The sequence below is a fragment of the Neltuma alba genome, unplaced genomic scaffold, assembly GCF_004799145.2.
Source record: "Neltuma alba isolate B1F8T4 unplaced genomic scaffold, ASM479914v2 tig00011268_pilon, whole genome shotgun sequence".
In the NCBI taxonomy this organism is placed as follows: Eukaryota; Viridiplantae; Streptophyta; class Magnoliopsida; order Fabales; family Fabaceae; genus Neltuma; species Neltuma alba.
The window spans coordinates 54,939-82,780 of record NW_021635979.1 but is presented as its reverse complement, the minus strand read 5'-3'; the positions used below and the strand labels follow the sequence as shown (position 1 = coordinate 82,780).

The window sequence follows — 27,842 nt, the reverse complement described above, 5'->3', positions numbered from 1 at the left end:
TATTAACGGGTGATCCTCCCTGGTTAAAGTGGCACTCACCAACTATTTTCTTCTCAGGTTCTGTTTATACTATTTCCGGTCACCCTTGTCCATTGCAGCAATTTGACAAATGACTTTTTAGCTTACGCATTCCAAGGAAAAAAAATAATTATCTCTTCGACTGTTATTGAACATATAACTGATTGATGAGTGTTGCGTTCCCACAAAAAAAAAAAAATCATCGACGTTATTGAACAACGACTCTTTAAGTGACCCTATATTAAATTGTGTGTACAGATGGGAATTTCAGAAGTTGGTGATCCACCCAAGCAGAGAAATCAAAGCACTCGCCACTTCGAGTAACCAATTCTTCTGTACTTCTTAAATTGAACTGGAGGACGATTAGTATCTGGGCATATGAACCTTAAGTGAGCCCAGATAGATTTTGAAGGCCTAAACCAATGGCTGCCCAATGTGGCGCTGTCTAACAGGCCGAGTTGTTAATTAAGGAAGCTCATGAGTAATTGCGCATTCTAATCCCAACTCTAAATGGGCCGCCTTTTTCATAAGCACGCCACTTCCCCCTAAAAAAAAATCTAAACAGAGTTACTAAAAATGATCTTTTTACTTTCACAGTTTACAAAGAAAAGCACGGAACGACTTTTTCTTTAAAATCAATTTCAGCTGGCTCCGTAAGTTTTGACTTGAATACATGGATGGAGTTAATTAAGAACTAGTTTGCGGCTGTGTCACTAACCCTAACAGTCTCATAAAGTTACTGGAGTGAAGAAAGGATTCGCAGAAGCAAACATCACACAGAACGATGTTGGTTTAAGCTCTCCCAACCAATAATCATTGAACCGAGCTGAGGTTGCTTCTGCCATCAAATTGAAAGCCTTCTCAGGAAAGAAAAGCTTCACCCATCATACTCCCCACTTACATCTATGCAATCAAGCAAATCATTCTTTTCAGAGTCAAATCCTCAATCCCTTGCTTCACACGTCACTCTTCTATTTATGCCTGCCTTCATTCACCCTGCATTTTACTTTACCCTTCTCGTATTATATTATAAAACCACCAAAACAGAACATGGGTGTCGGGTATGCTGGCTGACTGCTCAGAGCCATTTCTTCTGCATTATATTGTTCTGTTCTGGAAAAACTCACCAATACTCTCAACGAGTAATACCCCGCAATGCTTCAAGTCACCCCGTCTATCCCATTCTCTTGATCCAGACTCTTATCAGAACACTCAAACATATGTTCATCGCAGTTGGCCAGACTACAGAAATCACACACTTGGCTTCAATATGCCGGCACTGGTTCTTTGATGAGTTCAAGCTAATCCCAAAAAATCTTAAAAAATTAGCCATGCATGGCTAAAAGCAGAATACAATGAACTAAATACAGGAGAATTAGGAAGAAGAGGAGGCGTGGAAAGTTGAATGTTGCAGCAAAGACGCAATGATCATACATGCCTCCACATAAAATTCGGCGTATATACTCCACGGCCGCTCTTAAAAGACTTTGGATGTGTTGGGGATAGCGGTGGAGAAGTGACTTTTTTTCAATCTGACTTTTACAGAAGTCAGATTGAGTAAAAGTCAGATAGGTAATGTGACTTATATTTGGATTAGATTTTGAAAAAAAGTCAGTGAAGCTGAAACTTGTTTGGATGTAGATGCAAAATAACTTAAAAGGACATGAATTTTATTAAATAGTATATATCCAATATTAAATATATATAATGTGATTATTTTTTAAGAAGTAAGGAAAATAAAATTATTAAAAGTAAAGAAATTTAATTTATTATTAGAAAAAAATTATATATATAATGTGACTATTTTAAAAGAAGTAATGAAAATAAATTATTAAAAATAAGGAAATTTAATTTATTGTTAAAAAAAAATTATACATATAATGTGACCATTTGATTCGTGAGAAAAGGAAATCTCTGGGATTTGAGGTCCGGGGAAGGATAAGCCTAGAGTGACATAGGAGAAGCACGAAAGGAGGGGGATTTTGGTTTCAGCGACTCCTTCTTTGAGATAGGTACCCTTGAGCCATGGTTTCGTGTTTTTGTTTTAAGTGAGGTGAGGAAAAATTCATACAGGATCAGGGTCATGTGAGTAAAAATTTTAACACCCACATAAATTTTCTAACAGTATTTTTCACCGCCCCTCATCATCCAAAAAAAAAACTCTTTCAGATTGCTTCTTCCAGAAGCCCATTTCAGCCTCAGAAGCCAGATTGAGAAAACCTAGGTCCAAACATGATAAAACTCTGCCTATTTAAGATGTACGTTTGGGGGTCCAAACATGATCCCAGACACCCCTTTTATCGTATTGTGTGCTTTTTAAGAAACAAGTTGCATCATGGATTTTCATGTCTCCTGACTTCCACGCTGTAAGTAGCTTATTTGTTTTTATTAGGATGATATTGTTTTTGTAACTTAATCTACAGATTACTTATTGTCTCACATTCCGTTCTTCATTTCATTTAAACCTTGCATATCAAGTAAGATCTCCAGAATGCATCAATCTGCTCAAATTTAATTATTTTAAAACTTCATTATCCTACCCAATCCCGGAACATGCAATTTTTTAATTTTTTTCGTAAATTAATTTATTGTGAAATCGCATTAAAACACAAATATTCGAGAATCAACATTCTCACTCCAAGACACTTCAGATTTACGTGCTGTCATTTATTGAATCAACTCTACATATAAAATACTTTGTTTACTAAATAAATATGTTAGTAAAATTAATCAATTTATAATATCATATAAAAAGTTTGAAAATATAAGTACTTTTTTTTTTGGGGCAAGGCAGGCGCTTATGTGATTTTTAAATTTTTAACGGGTAATTTCTTGCGATAAAAATAATGGTTGGATAGGGAAAAAAAAAACCTGAAAAATAGAAGGGTGGCGTGTGCAACATAATTTTTTGACTTTGATGAGTCACCGAAGATATGGAGAGAATTTTGATCAGGAGCAGTATTTTAATTAATAATTTTAAAACAGCCAGATGCATGTTTTATGATTTAATGGAATTGATGATTTTTTTTTTCTTACCCTTGATTTTTTTGAGCTGGAATTAATTTTTTTTGGCCCTGGAATTTTGTACGTACCGAGATGTAAACACTTGTCATTTATATTTAACAGTTGGAAAAAAATATATTTACTCTTCTAGTCCTATTTATAAAGTATTTTCAAAATAGTTTATATAGACAAAAAAACCTTAAAATACATTAACTATTCTATTAAAATATAACAATTTTTTTAATTTTGCCCATATTTAATATACACATATTTTAAAAAAGATAGCTAATTATATCATAACAAATAAAGAATAAAATAGTATATTCACACTGAAAATTTAATAAAATAAGTTATAAATATGACAAAAAAAATCTTTTTCCCATTCTATAAATAAGACAAAAAGAGTATATTTGAACTGGGTGAATATTAAAAGAAAGGTAAAAAGAAAAGAGAAAAAGGCGGCAAACCAGTAATTAAGAGCAATTAGAAGGGCGTTTTATCAATAATCACCGACTACGCAACTGGCAGATAAGAGTCGATTCAAAACAGGGAGTGCCGACCCTTCTACGTTTTTCTCTTTTTATCGCTCCGTTGCCTCTGCCTCTGCCTCTGCTGCTGCGTTTGGCGTGGTTCTGGTGTCTGGTGTTCGATTTCCATAACTATTTTCATTCCCCTTTATAGGTATTTGATCTTTTATTTTGTGGCGTTTTATCAAATTTATCTTCTTATTCATCTGCTAATATCTGGAGACTTGATTACCTTGTCTGATTGTGTGAATCGTGGAACCCTAGTAGACTGGTGGGAGTGTCATGTTTCCATTGATTTTTCCCTTTTTCTGATTTACTGCTCTCTACTGTTTGGTAATTTAATTAATTTTTGTCTACTGATCGATTGGCCTACTGGTGGAAGCCCCCTCTTTCCCAGTTTAATCATTTTGGATGAGTTGGTATTTCGGGTTTCTTAATTCTGGTTTTTGGCTGGGGTCAATTTTATGGCATTTTGGTTCTCGGGTATACCCTATAACGACAGAAAACGAAGTTGTCGATGGGTTTTCTCACTTCCCTTATTCGGTCGGAAATTTCTGCCAACCTGGTTGTATACTTCGCTTATGTAACTCTTCGACAGAGGCTTGCTTATCTTGATTGATAAGTTTTGTTTGCGTGTTTCAATTTTGAGCAAATACTGCTTGTTTATTGAGTTCTTTAGCGTATGCGTCTGTGTGTAATTTTACAGTACTGTAATTCTTATAATCGAATTTTGTTTTGGGCCAACGATCAGCATTAAGCGAAGGGAAAGAATTTGGAGGGTGGCTGGGGCTACACGTCCGCGTTTGAGGGTGATAACGCATTTAGTTGTAGTTTTTGTGGGGATATTTATGTTCGCTTTATGCTGCTATCCGTTGCGTACAAGTTTATTTTGCTGTGTTAATGTAAACCCTTGTTGTGAGGCATAGTTCTTACTTACTGCATATTGTGAGGGAATATCTTTCTTTTGCTTTTGTATATCTTCTTAAAAGATGGTGAGGTGCTTTACTTGCAGGTGGTAAAAAAAAAAATTAATGGAGTCTCACGATCAGACAGGATGCCAGGCACCAGATCGCACCATTCTTTGTATTAACAATTGTGGCTTCTTTGGCAGAGCTGCTACCATGAATATGTGCTCCAAATGTTACAAGGATATGCTGCTGAAGCAGGATCAGGCCAAACTAGCTGCATCATCAGTTGAAAACATTGTGAATGGCAGCTCTAGCAGCGGCAGTGGGAAAGAGGCTGCAACTGCATGTTCTACTGATGTACAAATCGGAACTATGGAGGTCAAGACAATACATGCAGAAATTTGTCAGGATTCATCCTCTAGTGAGAGTTTAGAGATGAAAGTCAAGGCTGGTCCCAGCAGATGTACAACTTGCCGGAAGCGTGTTGGATTAACTGGTTTTAGCTGCAAATGTGGGAACATTTTCTGTCCAACACATCGCTATTCTGACAAACACAATTGCCCTTTTGATTATCGGACCGTTGGTCAGGATGCTATAGCCAAAGCCAACCCTGTAGTTAAGGCAGAAAAGCTTGACAAAATCTAGGCATGCACTAAACTGAAGTCAAATGGATATAGCTTGATGCTTCCCTTTTTATCAACATGTCTTCATATATGTTGGCTTCTTGACTTTTTCAGGCGTCCTCTAGTGATTTTAATGATCAATGTCACGGCAACAAGGACCTCACTGGGGAATATCCGTGTTATGGGTTGATTGGCAAAGATTCACTTGCTAGCTAGCTGTTGCTTGAATGTTTGTGCTAGTTGAAGGACACCGATGGGTCATTCTGTAAATGGATTTCCTTGTTTGGCTTGCATTATTTTGGTGCATGAATGCTATTTATTACTTATCTATGTGTGTGTTTTGAAGTTTGAGGCTGTTTAAATAATACTTATTTACCCTATTATGCGCTCTTATGTGTTCTTCCAAAGTTGGAGGCTGTGGGTTGGACTCTGTCGTAGCAAGGTATATTTGTCTTTAGTCCACGTCATATGAGCCTTAGGTATTTTTTAAAGAAATATATTTAATAATGTGTCTTACTTTATCTGATTGCATGTTGCATAGTTGAATCTATGTGCACATTGATTTTGTTTAGAGTGTTATTTCTTCATCGGTAGAGGATGCTTCTCTTCACTCATAACTATTGTCCCTGTGTTTGATATATGTTGAGGTTATGAGTTCAGATACAAAATCAATTCAGTTGGCTGTTGGGGAGGATGCTTTTGTTTATTTGATAGTTTTGGCCTTCTAACACTATCGTGGATCTAATACTGCTGGCCTTCCAAAAGTTGGGGCAGTGTTTTAAGTTAAACGTGGCTGAGAGAGGGCGCCTATGGCCTGCTTTTCTATTTTGGGTTATCTTGTAATGGATTTAAGACCGAAGCTATGTGTAAGTGTTTAATGCGCGAAATCCTAAAATTCTCAAGTATTGAGATTTGAAAAGTCTGTGAGATATCTAGGTACAGAGTCAGAGATCTAAAAAGTTGGATCTTGTGTAGAGATAAGATTTAACAAACGATGCCAGAGGGGCTGATATCATCGTGTGACGTGTGACTAGAAAGTAACAAACAATAACGTGATTGTCATGGTTCATTGCCATGATTTGAATACCTGTTGGCTATTGTTTTGATTGTTTTTGGTTGTGGTTATTTGATATAACGTTGTTTCAAAGTGTTCAATTTGTCATTGGGGCATATCGGAACATTAAGGATCTGTTTGTCTCCGAGCAGTTGCGTTGAAGTTGCTACTGGCATTTGGCGATATATTTAATCGAGTTTTCTTTTCTGTAGCATTCGCACCGCCGTTGGGCCGTCATTATCCGTTTTTTTTGTTGACAAGAGGACGGAACGGAATGCTGTGGCGCACACAGTTGGATGTGTTCTTATTGAGCTCTTTTTATCGAAGTTGTTATACATTAAAAAAGTGTTTGGATGAAATCAAATCATGATTTTAGAAGTGATTGTATGTTATACGAAATAAATATGTAAAGGAATTCGTCTTGATTTATACAAAAAAAATATTTTTAAAAAACACTTTTAAAGATATCTAAACATCTTAGACGTCTTGCTTCCGGTGGACAGACATGTGATTTTAGCCATTTCTTGACCTGAGCAACTGCATCTCTCATTTCTTGATTAGAGAATCGCATCCTTATTAAATTCATTTACCCGAATTTTGCCCACACTGATCACGGGTAAGTTTCGTGGGAGATGTTCTGTTCTTCTGGAGCCTTGGTCGTCAAACTCATGCTTTCAGACAGGTGTGTGCAGCTATGGCTTCTTTTCTTGGCTAAAAATACGATGGGATTCTTGCCAAAATAAAATTGTGATTGATGGCTGCATAAGCGGTTCTATTCTTAAAATATGTCCATTAAGGGCTCCGATACGTACAGATGTTGTTGCGTGGGGATACGAATTTGGGTCCTATCCCGATATTCTCAGCTACGCTCCTTCGACGACAACTGGAGGATGAGTTTGAAAGGGCTAAATCTAATTGTTTCGGTCTGCTTATTTGCATCCTAATCCTACTGAAAGTTGTAGTCCTTGGCCCTGCCCTTTTTCCCTATTTGGCTATGGAGTTTTAATCTCGTGAGTTTGACTGACTCGGTTGGTAAGCTTTTTCATGTAACTAAGCAACCATGGCCATCGTATTCGGACAAAAGAGGAGAAAGGTGGAAAGGCAAGGCAGCAAAAGAAGCTGGGGTTGATTTTCTTCTCCGTTTTACTCTACAAATTCGAAGGTTGGATGTGTGCATTGTGCAATGTAACGCACTTCACAACTTATATAAATAGGGGCCAGTATAGCAACATGAAGCTGAAACGAAACGACCCCACCCCTCCCCCGTCCCCAGCAAACGTGTTGGCATAACCAAAATTGATGAAGCCGAGCTATAGGAATAAGTATTATTATTAGTATCATTATTATGGACCCTAGTCCTCATGTCTTTCTTCGGAGTAATAAGTGGTGTTTGACAATAAGCTTGCCCTTTGCTCACACCCACGATCTTGTGTCCCGTTTCTGTATTAAAAGACAAAAAGATGTCGCCCTCATTACGTGGGTTCTCATATCCCATCTGTGATTTTGGGTCTTGGCGAATATTTTTTGCTAACAAAGAGAGCAGCACAGACACCCATGCCCTCTTTGTTTCTACTCCCCCAAATCTGAATCACAATTCACAACGTATTGAAAATGCTACTACTGCTTTTATAAATTATCATCTTCGTGACACGAATAAAATAACTCTTGATGCTGTCCTTGGCATCTCTTTTCCTCTTGGATGCTCCAAAATTTGACCTTTTTGCTCATTGTAAAGTTGACTCTCGAAAGTATTGGAATATGCCTTTGTTCAGATTTCCCCAATGGCCAGTGTGAAATGTGCCAAAACCGCATCATGTCCACTCTGTTTTTTTCCTAAAATTTAATCACTCGGGAAATATACCCCCTTATCTCTAACAGCATCTGTGCAGATTTTTCTCCTTAAAATTTCCATGCCTCTCTTAACTCTTAGAGGAACTGTATTTACCAGCATTGAGCACTATTGAGGAAGAGCCAAAACTAACTATAGGTAGGTTAATACTTAATGGAACATCTTAATTGAAAAAAAAGGGAGATAAAAGCATAATCTAAGTGATAGAGACGCCTTTATCAGTCGGTGGCATTGAAAATCATGATTCTCCAAAGCGCACGCATCGCTTGATGCCTTTGACCGCCATGATCGATGAGCCATAAAGCTTTGTCTCATTGCATACAGCTAACCGATATATTCTTTTTCCTCCCAGTACTTTTTTCTACTTATTCTTCTGCTCTCCTCACTCTTCATTACTACTTTAAACATATTTATTTATTTACAAGATTAAATAAACACGGATCTGACTTTCTTGACTGGTCCTCTCCTGACTGATTATGGCTCACGATTTAGCAGTGATTATGCAGCAACATGGCATATCTTATCCATCTAATTAATTACTCCTCATTCCTTCGTGACGAGTACGTTTCAAAGCAAAGTCAAGGATGTTGATTAAATGGGCACCAAACCCAACTAATGGTTGATAAACGTATATAACCACTTAATGTTAATTAATGTTAATCATGCTTAAGTCGTTTCACCTTCTCTCTAGTTCATTCATTCGTTCCGGTTTTGGGGTGCTTCAGAGCGCTCAGTCACTGTTCTCTCCCAGAAGAATCTAAAAGATTTCAGATGCTGCAGGTCTTTTAGATTTTTTTTTTTTTCATTTTCACCCATTTTTCCAGTGCCAGTAATAATAATTGTGGTCCTTCACATCTTTTTACATCTTTACAGCTAAAGGTCAAACGGTACGTAAATAAAGTCAACTTTGTAGAAAATCCTCCCATAATCACATTCAACAACCCCTCTCATCTACAGCAATTATTCCTGGAAACTCATACAGGGAAAAAAAATTAAAGGCGTTGTTTCTGAGGTACGTGTTCGGATGGGAAAGTTCTGAAAATGAAAAAGGGAGACGAGCCTCGTGACGTTGTACAGTTGAAGTTGATAGAAATCCTTCAAAAAGGTTATAATTTTAATGTAGCTGCACTTTTCAGGACCAAACTAAAACCTGGGTTCACTTTGATGCGTTCCAAGAACTTTTTTAGGTGCCATATCCTCTTTTGCCAGAGAAAGCTAAACCCTGTTTACTTATTCATTCCCTTCCCCTGTTTTTTTTTTGGGGTGATAATCTGGACATTAATTTCACCTGGAAGTATTATTACCGTATGGAGATGAAACGGAAAAAAATAAATAAAAATAAATAAAATGTGGTCCATAAGCACAATGAATAACAATAATGTACGAGTCCGTGGTTGTATTGTATGTGCAAGGGACATTTCCAAATTTCCATTATTACTGTTGTTGCTATGCCGATGCCGATCCTGAATACATATCAGAGGCCTTCGCTTGTGACCAAAGCCATTGACATTTGGTGCTCATGACTAATAAATGAAGCAGATATCACTAATATTGTTATTGTTATTATTAATTGTTTTAATAATTAAGTATCATAATAAAAAGCGATTGTATTTTAGTATTATTCTTAGTGATATGTGCAAGTTCCCAAAAAGTCTTGGGCATAGGCACGAGCGAGGTGGAGTTTTGGCAGGTAATGCGATTGTCGTTTATCAAACTTGCTCACGAGACGCTAACCTCGCTTTTTTCACTCCTTTCCACCCCTTCGTTTACAATCTCCATACAGCTTTTCAATTTGGATTCCTTAAAGTTCATGTAGTTTCACATCACTTGTTTGAAAAAAAAAAAAAAACAGAAAACGGCTTTTTACTTTTAAAGTATTCAAATTTTTCTAGGAGCATTTTTATAAATCTCTAGGTTCTTTATGCTTGTTGTGAGCACTGTGGCTCACAAAACTTGTTAGCAATTGAAAGTCGGAAAGCATATTATTGACAAAGACGCTCTCTTTCAAGCAAATACTATAAATGTCCTGCAAAATTCCATTTCAATTATTTTGATAATAAATGGAAGAAATTATCATCACATCTTAAAAGTTAAACAAATGAACCATTACAGTTTTTTGTTTTTTTAATAAAAAAAATGGATTTCAAAGACATAATTATTTGCATGTTACTTTTTGTACATTACAATTTTTGTCTTTTATTTTTGTTCTCAGTCGAGATTTAGTTGGGCAGAATTCTTTAATCTGCTGAATGAGACTCAGAGAGGGAAAGAAAAAGAAAGGAATCAATTGAGAAACGGAGCAGGTAAAACACACCCATTTGTTTATTTTTATATGTTTCGGATTATTATAATTTTCAAGAGGGCAGATTTGTGTCTCCGGATTCTCACACATTAAACAATGTCATCCGATGGATATTATAATGCAAAGAAAAAAGGAGTGGAAGACATTCGAGTCACCCCTTTATGTAGCCCTCGTTATACTCAACTGATTAACTGATTAAACTGTTCATAAGAACAGTATGGATTCAATTATTTAATCAGCTACCGGTATCGGAATTCGACAAGTTGGGTTCATCGAGTATAAAATCATGGGGCATCTGATGAGTGAGAAACCCACTCTTCAATTTTTAATCCACATATTCTTGTCTTGGATATAGATATTAATTAATTTATGTGTTTCATAATTTTTAATCCTTAACGGGAAATCCTCGGAGATGTAAACCGTCTGATTTCTGACAGTCAATGGGGAAGACCCCATCTCGGGACAGAAGTTGACAAAATGGCCATGTGACCTTCGAGCCATGGATTTTGGGATCTCCCCAACATGCCAAACATCATCCGTCTTCAATTTAATGCAGTGAGGTACATTGAATTTATTTCCCTCCTTAATAAGGTTTCTGCTTGGGTGGTGGAATGTCAAATCCTGAGTGAACCCCATACTTTGTTTTTATCTTCTTAGGATTCTATTTTCAGCGTTGAAAAACCCATATCCCCGATCCTCTTCTCTTCTAGGGTCAATGGGTGGATGGATTCTGTGCTGATGCTGTGTTGGCTTGGTTCTCTTTTGGAGAGATTTGGTAGAAGTAATTATCGATAAACATACTATTAAAGTGAAAACCAGGGCCAAAAACAATAAAGCATTGGTGGGTAACAAACTGGAAATGCAGAGAAGGAACTCGGCAGGCACGCATCAATGCTTGTACTGTCTTACAAAAAGGTGAAAACACGATGAAATATGATATGTTGGAGTTTTCTTTTAAGAAAAAAAGTTTTTTTTTTTTTGGATAATTTTTTCATGACAAAATTCCCATTAGCTATGATGAGTTATCGCACGTAAACCCTTTTCCTCTTGGTCCATCATCGACGTTCATTAATACCAATCCCGTCACACTCGCAACTCACTGATATATACAAAGGAAAGCATTGAAGACAACACAGAGCAAGCCCTCTTGCTTCCAGACACCTAGCTAATGGCTACATCCTGTATATACCTGTTCCTTCTCTCTGTGACCTTCACAACGTTCAATCTTGGTTCATCTTCGTCATCAGAGGCGGATATCCTTCTCTCCTTCAAGGCCTCCATTGAAGACTCTAGGAAGGCTCTGTCAAGCTGGTCCAATACTTCCTCCACTCACTACTGTAACTGGACCGGAATCGCCTGCTCCTCCACTTCTCCTTCCCTCTCTGTCACGTCCATTAATCTTCAAAACTTGAACCTTTCTGGGGACCTCTCGTCTTCGATATGTGATCTTCCAAATCTGTCATACCTCAATCTTGCTGATAATTTATTCAACCAGCCCATCCCTCTCCATCTTTCTCAGTGTAGTTCGTTACAGACTTTGAATCTCAGTAATAATCTCATATGGGGAACCATCCCAATGCAGATTTCTCAGTTTGGTTCATTGAGAGTGCTTGATTTCAGCAGAAATCACATCGAAGGAAATATCCCAGAAAGCTTGGGCTCCCTGAAGAATCTCGAAGTCCTTAACATGGGAAGTAACCTACTATCAGGTGATGTGCCTGCTATCTTCGTGAATTTAACTAAGCTTGCCGTTCTTGACTTGTCTGAAAATCCATACTTGGAAAGTGAGATTCCAGAGGGTATGGGCGAACTTGGAAGTCTCAGGCAACTTCTGTTGCAAAGTTCTGGTTTTCAGGGTGAAATTCCGGATTCTTTTGCGAACCTGCGTAGTTTGACCCATTTAGACCTCTCCCAGAACAATCTAACCGGTGAGATTTCTCAGGGTCTGGTGTCTTCTCTCAAGAACCTGGTGTCCTTTGATGTTTCACAGAACAAGCTTTCGGGGTCACTACCAAATGGCGTTTGTAATGCAAAAGGTCTCATAAATCTCAGTCTCCATACAAATATTTTCAGTGGTTCAATGCCCAACACCATTGGTGAATGTAAGAATCTTGAGAGATTTCAAGTTCAGAACAACGAGTTAACTGGAGACTTCCCTTCTTCGTTATGGTCATTACCTAAAGTTAAGCTCATTAGAGCTGAAAACAACAGATTCTCAGGACAAATACCTGAATCCATATCGGGAGCTGTTCAGTTGGAGCAAGTTCAGCTTGACAATAACAGCTTTGCTGGTAAAATTCCTCGGAGTCTTGGGTTGGTCAAGAGCTTATACAGATTCTCTGCGTCTCTCAATCGTTTCTACGGAGAACTTCCTGTAAACTTCTGTGATTCCCCTGTTATGAGTATTGTGAATCTCTCTCACAATTCCCTTTCTGGTCCAATCCCAGAGCTGACCAAATGCAGGAAACTGGTTTCATTGTCTCTAGCAGACAATAGTCTTACCGGACAAATCCCTCCTTCCCTTGCTGACTTGCCAGTGCTAACTTACCTTGATCTTTCAGCTAACAATCTCACAGGCTCAATACCACTAGGACTTCAAAATTTAAAGCTTGCTCTTTTCAATGTGTCCTTCAATCAGCTATCTGGCAAGGTACCTTATTCCCTGATTTCTGGTCTTCCTGCTTCATTTTTGGAAGGAAACCCTGAACTTTGTGGCCCTGGATTACCCACTTCCTGTTCTGATGACCCTCCAAGAGACCATTCCGGAGGTCTCACTCCGCTGGCATGTGCCCTTATCTCTGTAGCATTCGTTGTGGGAACTGCGGTGTTTGTTGGTGGATTTATTTTGTATAGGAAGTTTAGCAAGAGGAATCAAATAGGATTTTGGCGCTCAGTGTTCTTCTATCCCCTTAGAATTACTGAGCAAGATCTGCTTATAGGAATGGATGAGAAAAGCTTGATTGGAAATGGGGGTGTTTTTGGCAAAGTTTATGTTGTGAGTTTACCTAGCGGTGAACAAGTGGCCGTAAAGAAGCTAGTCAATTTTGGCAACCAGACGTCAAAAAGTTTGAAAGCTGAGGTCAAGACATTGGCTAAGATTAGGCATAAGAATGTTGTTAAAATCCTGGGGTTTTGCCATTCTGATGAGTCAATCTTTCTCATTTATGAGTACTTGCGAGAAGGAAGCTTAGGGGACTTGATTTCCCGTGAGGATTTTGAGTTGCAGTGGGAGGCAAGATTGAGGATTGCCATCAGAGTCGCTCAAGCACTAGCTTATCTTCACAATGACTATGTTCCTCACTTGCTTCACAGAAACGTTAAGTCCAGGAACGTTCTGCTGGATTCAAACTTTGAGCCGAAACTCACAGATTTCGCTCTTGATCGAATCGTGGGAGAAGCCGCATTTCAGTCAACTGTTGCTTCTGAAGCAGCATCTTCCTGCTATAATGCTCCAGGTATGACAACTTACTACGCTAAAGCCGTTATTAATTTCTTATAAAATGGGTTAGTTTTGGATGGCAAACTAAAGGTTTAGATCACAAAGATATTAACTTTATAGAAGGGGTGGTTGTTTATTGCAGAATATGGGTACAGTAAGAAACCAACTGAAGAATTGGACATATACAGCTATGGTGTTTTATTGCTAGAGCTTGTGACTGGGAAGCAAGCAGAGCAAACAATATCAACAGAATCTCTTGACATAGTGAAGTGGGTTCGAAGGAGAGTGAACATCACTGATGGGATGCATCAAGTACTTGATCCCAAAATATCACATTCCAGTCAGCGAGAAATGATTGGAGCTCTGGAAATCGCTCTTCGTTGCACTTCCGTGGTGCCTGAAAAAAGACCATCGATGGTAGAAGTTGTTCGAGCTCTTCAGTTCCTTGAGTCACAAACCATCGCTGCAAATTCTCAGGATTCGAATGAGGAACCCTCGATTCCAATATGAAATCGTAACCCTGAGGGTCGATTTTTCGTTGAATCTTTTGTATGTAAATGCAGTTTTATTTTTGTAAGCTGTTTTTGATATCTGATGATGATTTGTGGTAACAGAATGTTAAGGTGACGACGATATTCGTGTTTTGTATCGGGTTCTGTTTTAGGGTTTTGACCACTGATATATACACGAAATCCTTCCGATATCGAATGTCAATGATTGTCGTTTGTCAGGCATCAATTCACGATGAAGCGGTCGCAGAAGAAGATTGTGGGAGGGGAGGACAATTAGTGAGCGTAGGGTGTTAGAAAAACAGAGCATCAAGACAAATTTCGCCCCTTTTATGACGTTGGAAACATGATCATCTCGCGGTTTTTTTAATAAGAATAAATTTCCAAGCTTTCGAGTTCAACTCTTTCCTTTTAGCACAACTAGGATTTGAGCATATTATCTAGCGTATTTCTTCCAAACTAGATATTTTCTTCATAGAACTTTTCGAAGTCGCGTTGATTAAGTATGTATTCTTTTATTTTTGAAATGTTCTTTGAAATATGGAATCCAGCCTGTGAATTCAACTTGGTCGAATAGACTTTGCGCCTGGATTCCATGAAGAAAAGAAGGCATGTTGAGTAAAAACGAAATGATTTTAAATATTAACCAGATCGAAGGTATCATGACAATAGGTAACTTTGAGACATTATAGAACTATAATGATGGTGTTCTTTCTCAATTATGGCCTAGTGATGTCTAATCAACTTGTATTACGCTTCACCTATATTTCTAGCGGTTATTTTAGGAGCAAGAACGACACCTAAACTGGCCATGGATGGCGGGATTGATAATGCATACCCATTTAAAACATAAAATACACTTTTTATACAAATAATTACACGTCTATCGAAATCGTAGTCTTTTTGACATGGTACTATTATCTTACTTTGAAGCATGGAGTAAGAGTTTATTTAGAATGATGATAGGAATTTTCAAAAGGGACGTTATATCTTAATTTATGTAAATATGCTTATAAATACTTATATTAAATGGTTCCAAACAAGCACTAAAAAAAAAATCCAACCACTGCGTTGCAAATATTAATTAGAAAGGAGATTATCCTTCTAACATCCATGCAATCCTTTTCATTCTCTCCGCTCTGTTGAATTTTTCACATCTGTACAATTTCATCTTTAATCCTTCAATATCTCCTCACAAATTTTAATATATTTTACACATTAGAAAGATGAGTATATTTTCAATTTAAATATAAAGTCCAGATTAGAAAACACACGAGCTACAAATAATGCCCCTCATCTTTTATCTTTCTTCAAACCCATTTTAATTCCAACCAAGAAGCAAAGAAACAGTAACCTCAAACATTATATAAGGTTTCTGTGCACTGTTTTTTCATAACAGACTCTTTGGTAAACAGTAAAAATGATTCAACGCTACGCTACACAGGACCTGATCATATATACCGGCTTAAGTCGGATTATTATAACTCGAGATTTTCAGTCATCTAGAATCTTTCTATTCTTTTCCCCCCCCCCCCCCCAAAATATCTTTTCTGCACATTTCACGTGGACCAGACTTGACGAAGGAGCTGGTATCTAGCATTGGTGCTGGTGCGAGTGTTTAGTTCATTGGGCTTGTCTTGTCCATGAGCTGATGGAAATGAAGGCAGTTTATCAATGATGGATGTAAGAGGAGATTCCAGTTCCTCCAATTCCTCATCACTCGTATAGCCTCTCCGCTGAACAGCTGACGCATTTCTTGCCAAGTGAGACTTGCCTCCTGCGTCTCCAACTTTCTCTGCCACATTAGCTGAGGAAGGAGGGCTATACACAACTGGAGCAGCAGCATATGGGAAACTTCTGGTTGAGTCTCCTGACAATCTTCTCTCCGCAATAAACTAAAACACCAAATTCAATAATATATTCAACAACTTCGTCTTAACACTTCCACAGCGCAAGATATATGCAGTGCTGTCGAGTAAAAAGATAGTATATGAACAGCCCTCCGCCAAAAACATAGCCTAAACAGGAAAGAAGCGTAGATCATACCTCGGCATTCAGCGCTTCTAAGACGGCACCAGGAACAGGGTCTGGACAGAACTCGTCCGGAGTGAAGTTGCAGAGTATCCGTTTAACCAATGGAAGACTAATAGATGGACAGACCTGTGTGGCATAAATATAATGAAGTGAGGGGAAGTGAGCTCGCAAGCAAAAGAAAAAGCTAAGGTAATGTCCTTCTATGAACAGTAGAATTAGTTCATAGGAACCTCTTGTCTGACATGTCTGTCCATAAGCATGTCTTTTGGGAGCATAAGGAGGTCACTCAAATCGTTCAGGAGAGGAAAAGATTGAGGTTCACCATCTCCACCCCGCCTGTCATGTTCACAGTTCTCATCTTCAGGTGCACAGGTTTCAGCATCCATCCCAAACATGTCAGTAAGCCATCGAGACCAATTTCCTACCTGCATTTCAGTTAGCTCTTCGTCAAACTAGAATTCTTATAGGCTTAAATTCTGGGATAAGAAATCCACATTATACGAAACTTGATTCGTTTTTCCATGTAAACACAATTTGATGTGAGTTGTATTGTTCATATCTTCATGGCTTCTGAAAAAATTCATAGCTGGTATTAATAATAGTTATATATATCTTTATGACCCCCCAAATTTTGTTTCTTCTCATAATTTCCCATTATGATTCAACACAATGTTCAAATAATGTATGGAAACAAGAAGTTGCAAGAAAAAGGAACGCACAGAATTTTTAAGTTGTGCACCAGACCCAAAGCTTAAATCTCCAGCTGGAATTGGCAGAACCTTTGAATCCACAATAGGGTCTGATACAGGATCAGTTGGAATCTCGTGGACTGACTCCCGCAGTATAGCATTGAACATTGCAACATCTAGTCTGCCTATGCACTGTTCCATGACCTGGAAAAAGAATTTAAATTCAAAGATAAAGATTAACAAACCTTCGGAGCCAGAGAAAGGGAAATTTAAATTATTTCCAACAAACAATAAAAACAAAGTACTGATGAAAACACACCATTCTAGCCAGTACAGGCAAACAACCACACTCGTGCCCTGCTGCTCGAACAGGACAAAGTCCTTGAAAAGCATCTTGAAAGGCATTTCTCCAAAGATTGATGGAAAAGCTTCCTTGCTTCTGATCACCCAAGGAAGGTCCCAACAACCTCCAAGTGGATCCATTTGCAGAGGAATTCCTGACTGGAGGCTGCATGTATGGAGTCAAAGCCTGAAAATACATGATGTTTCTCAGCTTACAGAGAATAATGAGACCACAGATCAACCTTACATGGCTTTCCATGACACATGAAATGAATTTGGCAGAACAGGGTTCCACCATGATCTCCGCATATAACTTAGCCATTGGTATATTATAAGATGGCCGGAATACAAAACATACCCGTCCCCATTAAACAGGCAGTAAGAATAACATAAAGAGAAGAGACTAGAGTTATACCTGCCACCACACTGACTCCACTATTCGAGAGAACACCCAAGATTCTACTTTTTCTAATGCAGATGTGAAGGTTCCTGTATCCTGCCAATCTTCGGCCAGCTGCAGAAGGCCATTCATGTGTTTACTATTGGAGTTCCCTTTCCATTTTGGTGCGTTAGGCTTCCCATTTGACTCAGCCAGCCGCCTAAGGGGGCTAGACTGACATGAATTCCCAAATGTTTGTGAAATTATTTCCCTCAGTGCAATGGTATTTGACAGCCAGAAACTTAACCTAAATAACACATCAAGAGCAGAACAGTCAATGTTTGTTGTTCATAGTCAATAGAGGTACATGACAACTTTCATAAAGCATGTACCTTGAAACATCATTACCACAAGACTTGGCAACCAAAACAAGGCCGGAAACAGCATTCCTAGCAATTGTAGCTCGCGTGTCTTGGGTCCAATGCTTACAAGCATGAATGTAGAGTCTGGAAAGACGCCGAGCAGGTGTGTGCACCTTGTGTGCTGAGCTTCCATGCTCCGGGACAACAGAATAAAGTGATATTTCAAGAGCAGCAACTTCCCTCAGCTCCTCCTCAAGTTTTTCAATTCTGAACTCCATTTCCTCAATTCTTGATTCCAAAGCTGCCACCTCCTCATGTTCACCATTTTCTTGGGCTTCAGCTTTTTCATCACTTTCATCTTCGCTTGCTAAACTGTGAGTACCATTTGAGGTTCCATCCAGGACATCAAGTTCCTTGATCTCTTGAACAGGTTTTTCATCAACTCCTTCAGAAGATTCTGACGAAGGTTTTGCAGGAAATTTTGCAGTCTTGTTATGCAAGGAGTTATTTTTGCTGGTAACTCCAGCATGCCCTCTATTTGAATTTCCAGGTTTTTTCTGATTGCTATTACTTGATACCTTCATCTGCACTGTATTTTCCCTTCTGTTAGTTCTCTCCCTTGACCTGTGATTACCTTCCGAGGAAATCACTTTTACCTTAGTTCTAGGATCTCTTGAAATTCTTTCTACTTTTTCATCCTCAACCATGATAGAATCTCCTTGGGATGATACCGAATCCTTCACTGTCTCAGTATCTGAACCCTCTTCATTACCTTCCTTCTGCTCTTTCTCCATATCACTAGAATGATCATGAAGTACATCGTTCTTGTTTTCTTTGGGAACCGTTTCATTATCTTTCACCTCGACAGGGGCCTCCTCAGACCTGCTGACATCATCTACATAATGTATAACCAAGCTTTCATAAGTTTCGGAAGCCTCTGAAACCGTGTTTGAATCATTTACAAAATTCTTTACTGTTGGCTTAATCTTTGATTCAGTTTCTTTTACATTCTCAGTTTTGGATGAATTATCTTGGCGCACTTTATTCTCTCTCCTTTCAGTTCTTCTAGAACTCTTTGCCTGACTATTCCTTGAAGCTTTTCTTTTGTCAATTTCTTTCATACTTTCAGATCTCTTCAACCATCAGTCAAATGAAGAAGCTGTACCAAAGGGAAAAAAATACAGCATTAACTAATCTTCGCAAAGCCACTAGAGCAGAAGGAAATTCTCAATTCCTGAGATGTGTAAGTTTACTTACTTCCCAATTCCTACGATGGTGCTCGCACGACCATTAAGGTACACTACAGAGAGAACCTCTATCAGCCGCTATATCGGAGATAGAGGGCCCGGTCAGGTCTACCTGCGCATAGAATGCCTTCATCAGTTCTTCTAGACGAGCTAAAGGCTCAAAGAACCAGGTATATTTGAAGAATTGGCTAAAAAATATTGATGTCATGCCAAAGTAAATGGCAGAAATGGCAAAAGGGAAAACAATGAAGAGGCAGGTTGAAGTAGAAAGACAGGCAATTTATTTAGTTGGCCAGAAGAACGAGACAAGCAACTGAGCATTCATCGAGTTACAACGTCAGGCAGGGAAGTAAATGATGCAAAGTCTTTCAAAATAATGACTATCTAAATATGCATTGTTAAAGTACCAGAGGATGCAGAAGAAACCAATATAAGACACCTGAACAGGCGCTAAGAAGTTCGAATGGCACACAGTTTTAAAGCAATGAAAGCAACATCGTATTGATATTCGGCGAAATTTTGTAATAAATGATATCTCATATACAATTTACGAAAGCAAAACTTGTAAAAGACGAGCTCAAAAGTAAATTGCAGAAAGGAGAAAAAATATTCGCATGGATAGTTGAGATGCGTTGTTCTCTATCATCGACGGCTTAAAAGAGAGCAGAGAAAGAAAGGGGCCTCACAACGAGAAGCTAAAGGTATCGGCAAACGAATCATGCATTGGTGTATTTATTTACACCTGAAAATCTTAATGCTTTGAATGTTCTTTGTTTTTTTTTTTTTTTGATAAAGTTGCTTTGAATGTTCTCTGCAAGATAAAGAAGAAAGAATGGCGCAAGTCGAGAAAACTGTTTGTGTGAAAAACCAATAAAAAAAAGACCCTCCAATCAAAATTCTAACCAGAGATTACAATAATTTAAGAACCAATCATTATCAGTAGTGTGTCAGCAATCTTGTCGTCTAATTCGCGCCTTTGCCTAAGGTAATAATATTGTTTGGTGAAAGAATCGATGAATCAGGACATGCGGCAACACTGTTGATGAATTTTTCATTCAGCAGTAACAAAGCAAGGGCTCCATTCCATAATTACCGATAAAAACGAACAGGGCTTGCGCAGTAGTAAGTGAAACAGAGTGTGATGTCCATATGCAAACCTGAGGGAGCAACGCGTGCATAAGAACAGAGAATGGATGGTTCTTATAAACTAAAACTCAACGGAATGCAAACATGACATCCCTTTCCACTAACGAACAAAAACAAGAATCAAATTTCAGTCACAATGACTCGTAGCGGCACATGCTGTCGGAATTCAACTAGACCCTCCAGACAATGTTTTTCAGATCTTAAGACTATCACCGTTCACCAAAACAAAAACCACGGAGTTATTGAGCGCTCATTGGATATATACTAGCAAGAGAGTAACTCGCCAGCAGAATCCCGAGCGAAGAATGCATACATACAAGAAGAGCGAACATGACCTGAGAAACAACCGGTTCCAGAACAGAGACGACACCATATCGAACGCGAACAAATTGCATACAAAGAATCAAGCATAGATGATGAAACAGGGTAGAAAGAACAGGATCTAGATACCAAGTGTTCCGCGGATCATGATAGAAATTTAGATGGCATGTGAACAACTCGAAGTTTGGGAGGGGGTGAAGTCAAGTCTGAATCTGAGTCCCTTGACGTGTCACGTGAAGCAGACAGAAAAAGGACGAAGACGGAAAGCACGAAGACAGCCCGAGAACGCAAGAGTACGCTCAGAAAGCTGTGATAAACAGAGAACGGAAAGGGGTAAAGTATATGAAACATACAAACAACTTTTATCTCTGCTTCCGCTGCCCTGCACACTCTTCAAGAACTGCTAATAATGGCAGAAGGTCCTGGCCTCCTGGGAATTCACCCATTTGCTTTCCTTTGAAGAATTGCTTTCGCGCACATTGAGCTTCGTGTTTTTCTCCGCCCGTCCCTCTCTGGTCGTAGTTGAGAGAAGCGTGTGAGTGTGGCTGCCGAGCAGTGGCATGCAAGGCTGTGAGGCAAAGAGTGCGCGAACGTGACATTTAAAACGGAAGGGTGGTAAGTGAGGGTGAGTGGATGTCAGGGACGTGGTGGCTGTACGGAATGGAGGGAAGGGGACTGAAATTTACCGGGAAAGGCTGTCGGTGGCGGAAAGTAACCGGCTATTGGCGGTGATTCTACGCGTTATGTGTAAGCTTATTCCGGTATACCTAAACTGCCATCATGGCCTTGTTGAATTTACGGTCTTGTCGTTGACCGCATCTTGTCTCGGCTCACTTCATGTTCCACAGAGTCACAGACACAGCGCCCCATAGGCCATCTTGCGGAAAACTGTTGACCTTCGAATTTGATCCGCTTTCACCCGTGCGTTAAATCAATAATGACATCCACAACGTATATTTATAAAATGTAGTACTACATTTTATAAGTAGTTTAGTTTAGTACACATCCTACTGTGAATTTGATTTTTTTTTTTTTAACATGGGATAAACTAAGAGGGCACGAGGTAAATTAACACACAAACACACTCGCACACAAAAGTAAATTTGATTTGGTTTGTCACTTGCTTTTTCAAGATTCATTAGAATGACCAAATAGACCTGTTAATTTGTCTTGTTATTAGTTCAAGGCTCAAGAGTTAAACCCTTAAGCTTCCTTGGATACTGTAGACATCATTAGCAAATGAAGCCACGAACTTTAAAAATAAATAAATAAATGTTACTTAAATAATTTTGAGTATTTTAAAACACTCTTGTCCTTTCACGAGAAGCTAGAACGCGATCGGAAAACAAGCACTTATCCAACGGAAAGAGCATCAGTTTAAAAACATTAATGTTTGGAAATGGAATGATCGCGTTTTATCACTCAAAACACCTAATTTCAGCGCTAGATTTGGTGGATGCTTTAAAGGAAAGGCCCAAACCTGCAACGAAAATGGCATATAGTGATTAAAAAAGAAAAGAGTGTTGGTTAAGCCCTAATTAGGAGCTGGGGGTGAATGAAGATCCAAGCCTTGTGGTTGCGTCGTCTTTGTCACATGAGGCGTCATGTTCCACTTGGCCTCTGTTCTTTACTCCCACACACCATTCTCATTTTGTGGTTAGGTTTCCTATTTTGGTGTCCTCTCTTACACTTTCAGTTATTGTTGCTTTTAGCTCCCAAACAGGTCCTTCTTGACTTCTTGAATGACAAAAGGGTCCGTTTCAGAACATAGGGAGGCAAAAAAAAAAAGAGCGCCTAGATTTAGAAGCGAATTTATCCTTTTTCCCTGTTCTCGGTTATCGTGTGTCCACTGTGACTGTGCGTTTCAGGGGTTGTTTAAATTAGCTTTTTAAAAGCAATAATATGCTTCGATTTCTTTTAGTGTTTCTAAAAGGTTGTCAAACAATCGGCTAGTCTAATATTTAATTAAAAAATAGCTAGTGAGAAATTACGTTTTAGACTATCAATGCTATTCAAGCTGGGGGATCACAAAATCAGCAAGTGAAGTTGGTAATGATTTAAAAACACACGCACGCACTCAATAATTGAATGATGTTTGGTTAAATATATTTGGGTCACTGGCTTGAAACTGTGATTTAATGCCTGAAAACATTGGTGGGCAGGTGAGAAATAGGAAGCACGACTGCACGAACATGTAGTCTTTTTTTTTTTTTTTTCTGTTAAAGTATAGGTATCCTCTTATTAAATATAATTCTATTCGAGACGTCGTCAGGCATTAAACGTAGGCACCTGTTCCAACAGGTATTCAAATCTTGATTGGTCACATTATAAAAGACTAGCCTCTTTTGCTAGACTTAATCCGTATCGGTAAACATGTAGTCTTATGCATACGGCGTGGGATGAAATGATCTTTGGGCCGCCACTCCTATATTCACAAATACAACATTCCTCCATGCCTTACATGAATTATTTTATTTGTTTCCCAGAGGACAGCTAAACGGCACTCTAATAGCGTATGAGCATATACAATGTCCGCATCAATAGCCAGCACACTGACCGCCAATGAGAATAACCTATTTTAATTTTTTATGGCATTAATAATTTATTAATTTAAGTCTGGTCAAAATTTTTTATTAATTTAAGTAGATAAAAGAATTGATTAAATTGGTTATTTATAATCAGTAAGTGTTATTGTTTTAAAAAAATTCTTACTAAAACTTTTAAGATGGGCAGCTAAAAAAATAAAATAAAATAATACTTTATATTTAAAATTAAATTGAAGATTAAAACTTTTATATCAAAAATAGAGGTGATATTTGACATCTTTAAAATCAATAAAAATCTCAAAGGGGGAGATAATAGGAGAAAATCTATGTATGTTGTTTGGGAATGCCAAAACACAGTTGTTGAATAAAACAAAGGGCAGGGAAATGACAAAAAGGGGCTCGATCACTTGAACGGAATGAATTATTCAGTCGGTGTGATGGAAGAGTGCGGATCCCACCATTGGAAAACAAGCATCTCCGGTGGGACCCTTGAATATCGCCAAATGAAGGGATGAGTAACGCCGACCGTCGGTGGCACTGCTGGCACCGGCTTACACATCTCATCAAGAGCTTTTTTTTTCCATATTTTGTATATATTTATTATTATATTTAATGTTTATGATCCCGCCGCGAAAAAGGCCACTGTCGGGTTTCCTGTGCTAATCAACAGAGTATCTGTTTGGGTCAAATGGCCTTGTCGATTCTCAAATTCCATTTTCTGTACTTGGTTTATGTGACACAGTTTATATCTATTGTACACCATATCTATTGTTTTTATTTTGTATTGGAGAGCAAGACATGTCATTCTGGCTATGCTGGCCTGCCTGCCATGGGATCGTTGTTTTGATTTTGTGTGGGAGCCAAAGATTTGACTGCACTAGTTAATTGCCTCGTTGATTGGTTTGTGTCAGAGTGCTGTGTTCCCAGCTGTATCTATCCTACCACTTCTGCATTTTCATATATATTCAAACTATGGGATGGAGTTTCGTTTTGGTGAGCATATAAAACTCATTAGATTTAGCTGTGTATATTTTATTTGGATGATTGATATTTATTTAAAATAATTATTTTAATATGTATAAAATCTAAAATAAAAATAATATATTAAATATTATTTTTTTAAAAGATAATTTTTTATTTAAAAGTAATTAATTAAAGATTTTAAATCTAGACTGTTCAAATCAGATATAAACAACTTAGATCTGATGGGTTTAGAACACTTATCAAAGTGATAAGTACTGAAACTAAAACCACAAACTATGAGGCTTCTTCTTCCTCTTACACTGAATGTCCCAACATTTCGGATCTGCCTCAACGCATGTGTAATTGCTGCTTCTTTATTAAAATTTAGATCCATCTACCATCTTTCTTAATTTGACTGAGTATTAGTGATTTCTCTCTCTAAAAAAGGGCCAAAAAAAAAAAGAAACAAAAAGTTTAGCATCGCTTTCTTTCTTTCTTTCTTTCTTTTTTTTTTTTTTTTGAGTTTTTGTTGGTCAGAGAACATGGGGGCTTCATTCGTGTTGTGTGTAATCAGATGCTGACTCGAAAACAGTGGGCATATATCATGCCCAAGCCCAACCCTCTCAGGTTCCTGTGTCTGATTCTTCATCCACCTCCATGTTGTATATTATTCTCAGTTACGCTTAACCCCGCGGATTCAAGGAGCTCAGTAGTGTTTTTAATCTCATTGATTTTAAATTCAATCGTCATTCTTAATTATTATACTCCTTTGATTTAGCTAAATATTAACCACAGCATGTTATCCGCAGAGATCTAAGGGCCAAGCCCATGGTGGGAGTCCGAAGTCTCCCCCCACCCCCAAAAAAACCAGGAAAAACATACAAGGAAGAAGGAAAAATCACTTTTTTTTTTTTTATAAAGATCTAAATAAAACTGAGTACAAAGAGTAACAAATCAAGTACAATGACTTGTTTGGTTAAAACAAAACAAAAAACAAAAACAAATGACTTGTTGGGCCGGCCCGGAATACAACCCCCAGCAACACCTTTGCATGCGGTACGCAGGTCGAGTGTGTCCATAATAACACCTGTACTCTCAAGGAGATACACATATATCAAATAACAAATATCAAAAGTATTTTAGACACAAGGAGTTGCAATTGCCAAACAATTCAATGTTTCATAAATATACTCTGCTTCAGGATGTGATATATCCCCTGAAGTGAATCCCTGCATGACCCCGTTTACTTCAATACAGCTCCAGCCTGGTTTCTTCTTGAGATTTTTCTCAGTCATGGCTGTCCTAAGTTCTTCAACTTCATCCCATCTTCCAGCACTTGCTTTGACATTACTCAACAAAGTATAATAACCAGCGTTGTCAGGTTCTAATTCCAGAAGTCTTTCTGCTGCATATTCCCCAACTTTCTGGTTTCCATAAACTCTGGAAGACGCTAGAAGAGCACCCCAAATCCTGCTATCAGGCAGAACAATCATTTTCAGTATTATGGATAAGGCTTCCTTGAGCAACCCGTGTCGACCTAAAAGATCCACGAAGCAGGTCTGGTGATCCAAAGCTGGTTCAATACCAAAATCCCATTTCATGGTGCAGTAAATTTTGCAGCCTTCACTCACAAGACCAGAGTGGCTGCAAGCAGATAATAAGCTTACGAAGGTGACAGAGTTTGGCTGAACTCTTTGTTCAATCATTAATGCGAAATAGTTGAGGGCTTCATAGCCAAAACCATGGGACCCAAACCCCTCAATCATAGTTGTCCATGCTACGACATCTTTGCTCGATAACCTACCAAAATATGCTCGAGCTGAAGAAATGCTACCGCCTTTTACGTACATGTTTAAAATGGAGTTTTCCAGTTGTGCAATGTCTTCCTCAATTCCATTAAACAAGTTCTTCACAAGGAAACCATGAACTCCTTTGCCTAATTTCAGAGCACCTAGATTAGCGTATGCATCAATTAGATTTCTCCAAATTACAGGATCAGGATCAGGGTTTGTTGCTTGCAATTGCTGGAATAGAGTTATGGTCTCCATAAAATGACCGTTTTGAATAAAACCTGACATCATAGCACTCCAAGCAATGTTACTCTTGTATTGAATTTCTCTGAACAATTCAACAGATCTTTCCAATTTCCCACATTTTGCGTAAAAATCGAGCAAAGAAGTCAGCAAAATATCATCAGATAGTCCTGTTTTTATGACTAAGCAATGGACGCTTTCACCCTCAGAAAGACTACAAGACTTTGCGATTGCTGATAAAACTAGGGTTAAAGTCTGAATGTTCCACGAAAAATCTGCTCCACCATGCATTTCCTTAAAAATACGAGATACTTCCATGATATTTCCTTTTATTCCGTGAAAGGAAATCAAAATGTTCCAGGAAACAATGTCTTTTCTGTGAATTTCACTGAAAACAGTTTCCACGCATTCTGTACTCCCAGTGTTAGCATACATGCTCAAAACAGCATTTTGCAATGAAGCATCCCTTAACAACCCACTCTTTATGGCATACCCATGAACTTGGCTTCCATCCCTCAGAGTCTTAGAGGCACAACATGCTCGCAACATGACAAGTAGAGTCACCGAATTCGGCTCCAATTCCGTCCTCATTTTGTTGAACAAATGAGAGGCGACACTAACATGTCTCTCGGAAATATATCCAGAAATTAGAGATGTCCAGGAAACCAAATCTCTGTGAAACATAACATCAAACAAGTTACGTGCAGAGGTGACGCACCCGCATTTCACATAGACGTCGATCATGGTATTGTAAAAATATAAATCAATATCCAAACCCATTTGAATTGCTTGACAGTGGAACATTTTTGCAAACACAGCATCGCTTCGGATGGCAGATAAAGCCTGGTTTATTGCAGGAAAAGTAAATGCATCATGGAGAACACCCGCTATTCTCATCTGTTTGTACAATAAAAAGGCCGCGCGGGGAAGTCCCAACTCAACCAGGGTCTTAATAACCAAATTCCACATCATCGTATCAGGCTCTTTCCTTAGAGTTCTTATAATCCCAAGGACACTTCCCAGATCATGGAATCGAGCATACAAGGTTATGAGCTTTGAAGCAACGGATTTAGATAACAATGCATCCGAGACAATAAGAGCGGCGTGGACTTTCTTCACAGAGTAAAGATCCACGCATGAATGAAATAGCGAACACGGAAGAGACGGTGGAGCAGGGACACAGTGATATAGGAGTTTCAGGTGATGGGTGTGAAGTAGGAGAGGAGGTGCAGAGATGACAGATAAAGAGTGTAAACGTCGAAGGACATTAGGAAGGAACGGAATATTGAAAAGAGTAAGCAGAGGAGGATTTCTTGTCAACCCTTGGGCAATTAAATTGATGTGAAGCTGAGATTTCGAAAGTAATACAAGCAATAGATTTGCCTGGTTCAAGTTTAATTCAACGAATGTGTCTTCTTCGGTTGGACACGCATGTATTTCTGGTGTTGAGCTTGACTCGTCGAAGCTTTTGATTGCAGTAGTTTCCAAAATATGAATGATAAAGTTTGAACCCTGGAAGGCTGGAACTCACGTTCTGGCCTCATTGGA

At 38.5% G+C, this 27,842-nt stretch overlaps 4 protein-coding genes across 10 annotated transcripts; 2 read left to right on the top strand and 2 right to left on the bottom strand.

Moving 5' to 3' along the window:
- Positions 1-3,587: 3,587 nt before the first annotated feature.
- On the top strand, positions 3,588-5,486 carry LOC114763264 (zinc finger A20 and AN1 domain-containing stress-associated protein 8-like). 2 transcript variants are annotated; one of them, XM_028952895.1, is made up of 3 exons: positions 3,596-3,702; positions 4,561-5,101; positions 5,194-5,486. In XM_028952895.1, the coding sequence occupies exon 2, from the start codon at positions 4,580-4,582 to the stop codon at positions 5,099-5,101; it is 522 nt and encodes a 173-aa protein (XP_028808728.1). In that variant the 5' UTR covers positions 3,596-3,702; positions 4,561-4,579; the 3' UTR covers positions 5,194-5,486. The 2 variants fall into 2 exon arrangements, with proteins under 2 accessions (XP_028808727.1, XP_028808728.1); XM_028952894.1 differs by having other exon boundaries at positions 3,588-3,699; positions 4,559-5,486.
- A 5,849-nt stretch (positions 5,487-11,335) lies between these two features.
- LOC114763268 (probably inactive leucine-rich repeat receptor-like protein kinase At5g06940) lies at positions 11,336-14,431 on the top strand. The gene is made up of 2 exons (XM_028952897.1): positions 11,336-13,739; positions 13,866-14,431. Exons 1-2 carry the CDS (start codon positions 11,453-11,455, stop codon positions 14,231-14,233), a joined length of 2,655 nt encoding a protein of 884 aa, XP_028808730.1. The 5' UTR covers positions 11,336-11,452; the 3' UTR covers positions 14,234-14,431.
- A 1,105-nt stretch (positions 14,432-15,536) lies between these two features.
- LOC114763258 (uncharacterized) lies at positions 15,537-21,152 on the bottom strand. 6 transcript variants are annotated; one of them, XM_028952879.1, is made up of 9 exons: positions 21,106-21,152; positions 19,296-19,397; positions 18,069-19,197; positions 17,713-17,983; positions 17,275-17,484; positions 16,986-17,159; positions 16,497-16,691; positions 16,279-16,392; positions 15,537-16,127 (listed from the first exon to the last, which is right to left on the bottom strand). In XM_028952879.1, the coding sequence occupies exons 3-9, from the start codon at positions 19,157-19,159 to the stop codon at positions 15,792-15,794; spliced, it is 2,391 nt and encodes a 796-aa protein (XP_028808712.1). In that variant the 5' UTR covers positions 19,160-19,197; positions 19,296-19,397; positions 21,106-21,152; the 3' UTR covers positions 15,537-15,791. The 6 variants fall into 6 exon arrangements, with proteins under 6 accessions (XP_028808712.1, XP_028808713.1, XP_028808714.1 ...); XM_028952880.1 differs by having other exon boundaries at positions 20,882-21,148; XM_028952881.1 differs by lacking the exon at positions 21,106-21,152 and adding an exon at positions 20,882-20,901 and having other exon boundaries at positions 19,296-19,393.
- Positions 21,153-25,400: 4,248 nt separating this feature from the next.
- LOC114763257 (pentatricopeptide repeat-containing protein At4g19191, mitochondrial-like) lies at positions 25,401-27,838 on the bottom strand. Its single transcript, XM_028952878.1, has 2 exons — positions 27,806-27,838; positions 25,401-27,641 (listed from the first exon to the last, which is right to left on the bottom strand). Exons 1-2 carry the CDS (start codon positions 27,836-27,838, stop codon positions 25,401-25,403), a joined length of 2,274 nt encoding a protein of 757 aa, XP_028808711.1.
- Between the last annotated feature and the right edge of the window lie 4 nt (positions 27,839-27,842).

Bases quoted from the DNA above. Each gene is read 5' to 3' on its own strand.
- LOC114763264 (XM_028952894.1), top strand. From the start codon at position 4,580: ATGGAGTCTCACGATCAGACAGGATGCCAGGCACCAGATCGCACCATT.
- LOC114763268 (XM_028952897.1), top strand. From the start codon at position 11,453: ATGGCTACATCCTGTATATACCTGTTCCTTCTCTCTGTGACCTTCACA. The intron at 13,740-13,865 runs GTATGACAACTT...TGTTTATTGCAG, and splicing joins TTCCTGCTATAATGCTCCAG to AATATGGGTACAGTAAGAAA.
- LOC114763258 (XM_028952879.1), bottom strand. From the start codon at position 19,159: ATGAAAGAAATTGACAAAAGAAAAGCTTCAAGGAATAGTCAGGCAAAG. The intron at 16,692-16,985 runs GTGCGTTCCTTT...ACTGAAATGCAG, and splicing joins GTGCACAACTTAAAAATTCT to GTAGGAAATTGGTCTCGATG. The intron at 16,393-16,496 runs GTTCCTATGAAC...TATGCCACACAG, and splicing joins ACAGACATGTCAGACAAGAG to GTCTGTCCATCTATTAGTCT.
- LOC114763257 (XM_028952878.1), bottom strand. From the start codon at position 27,838: ATGAGGCCAGAACGTGAGTTCCAGCCTTCCAGG. The intron at 27,642-27,805 runs GTTCAAACTTTA...TCGAAATCTCAG, and splicing joins GTGAGTTCCAGCCTTCCAGG to CTTCACATCAATTTAATTGC.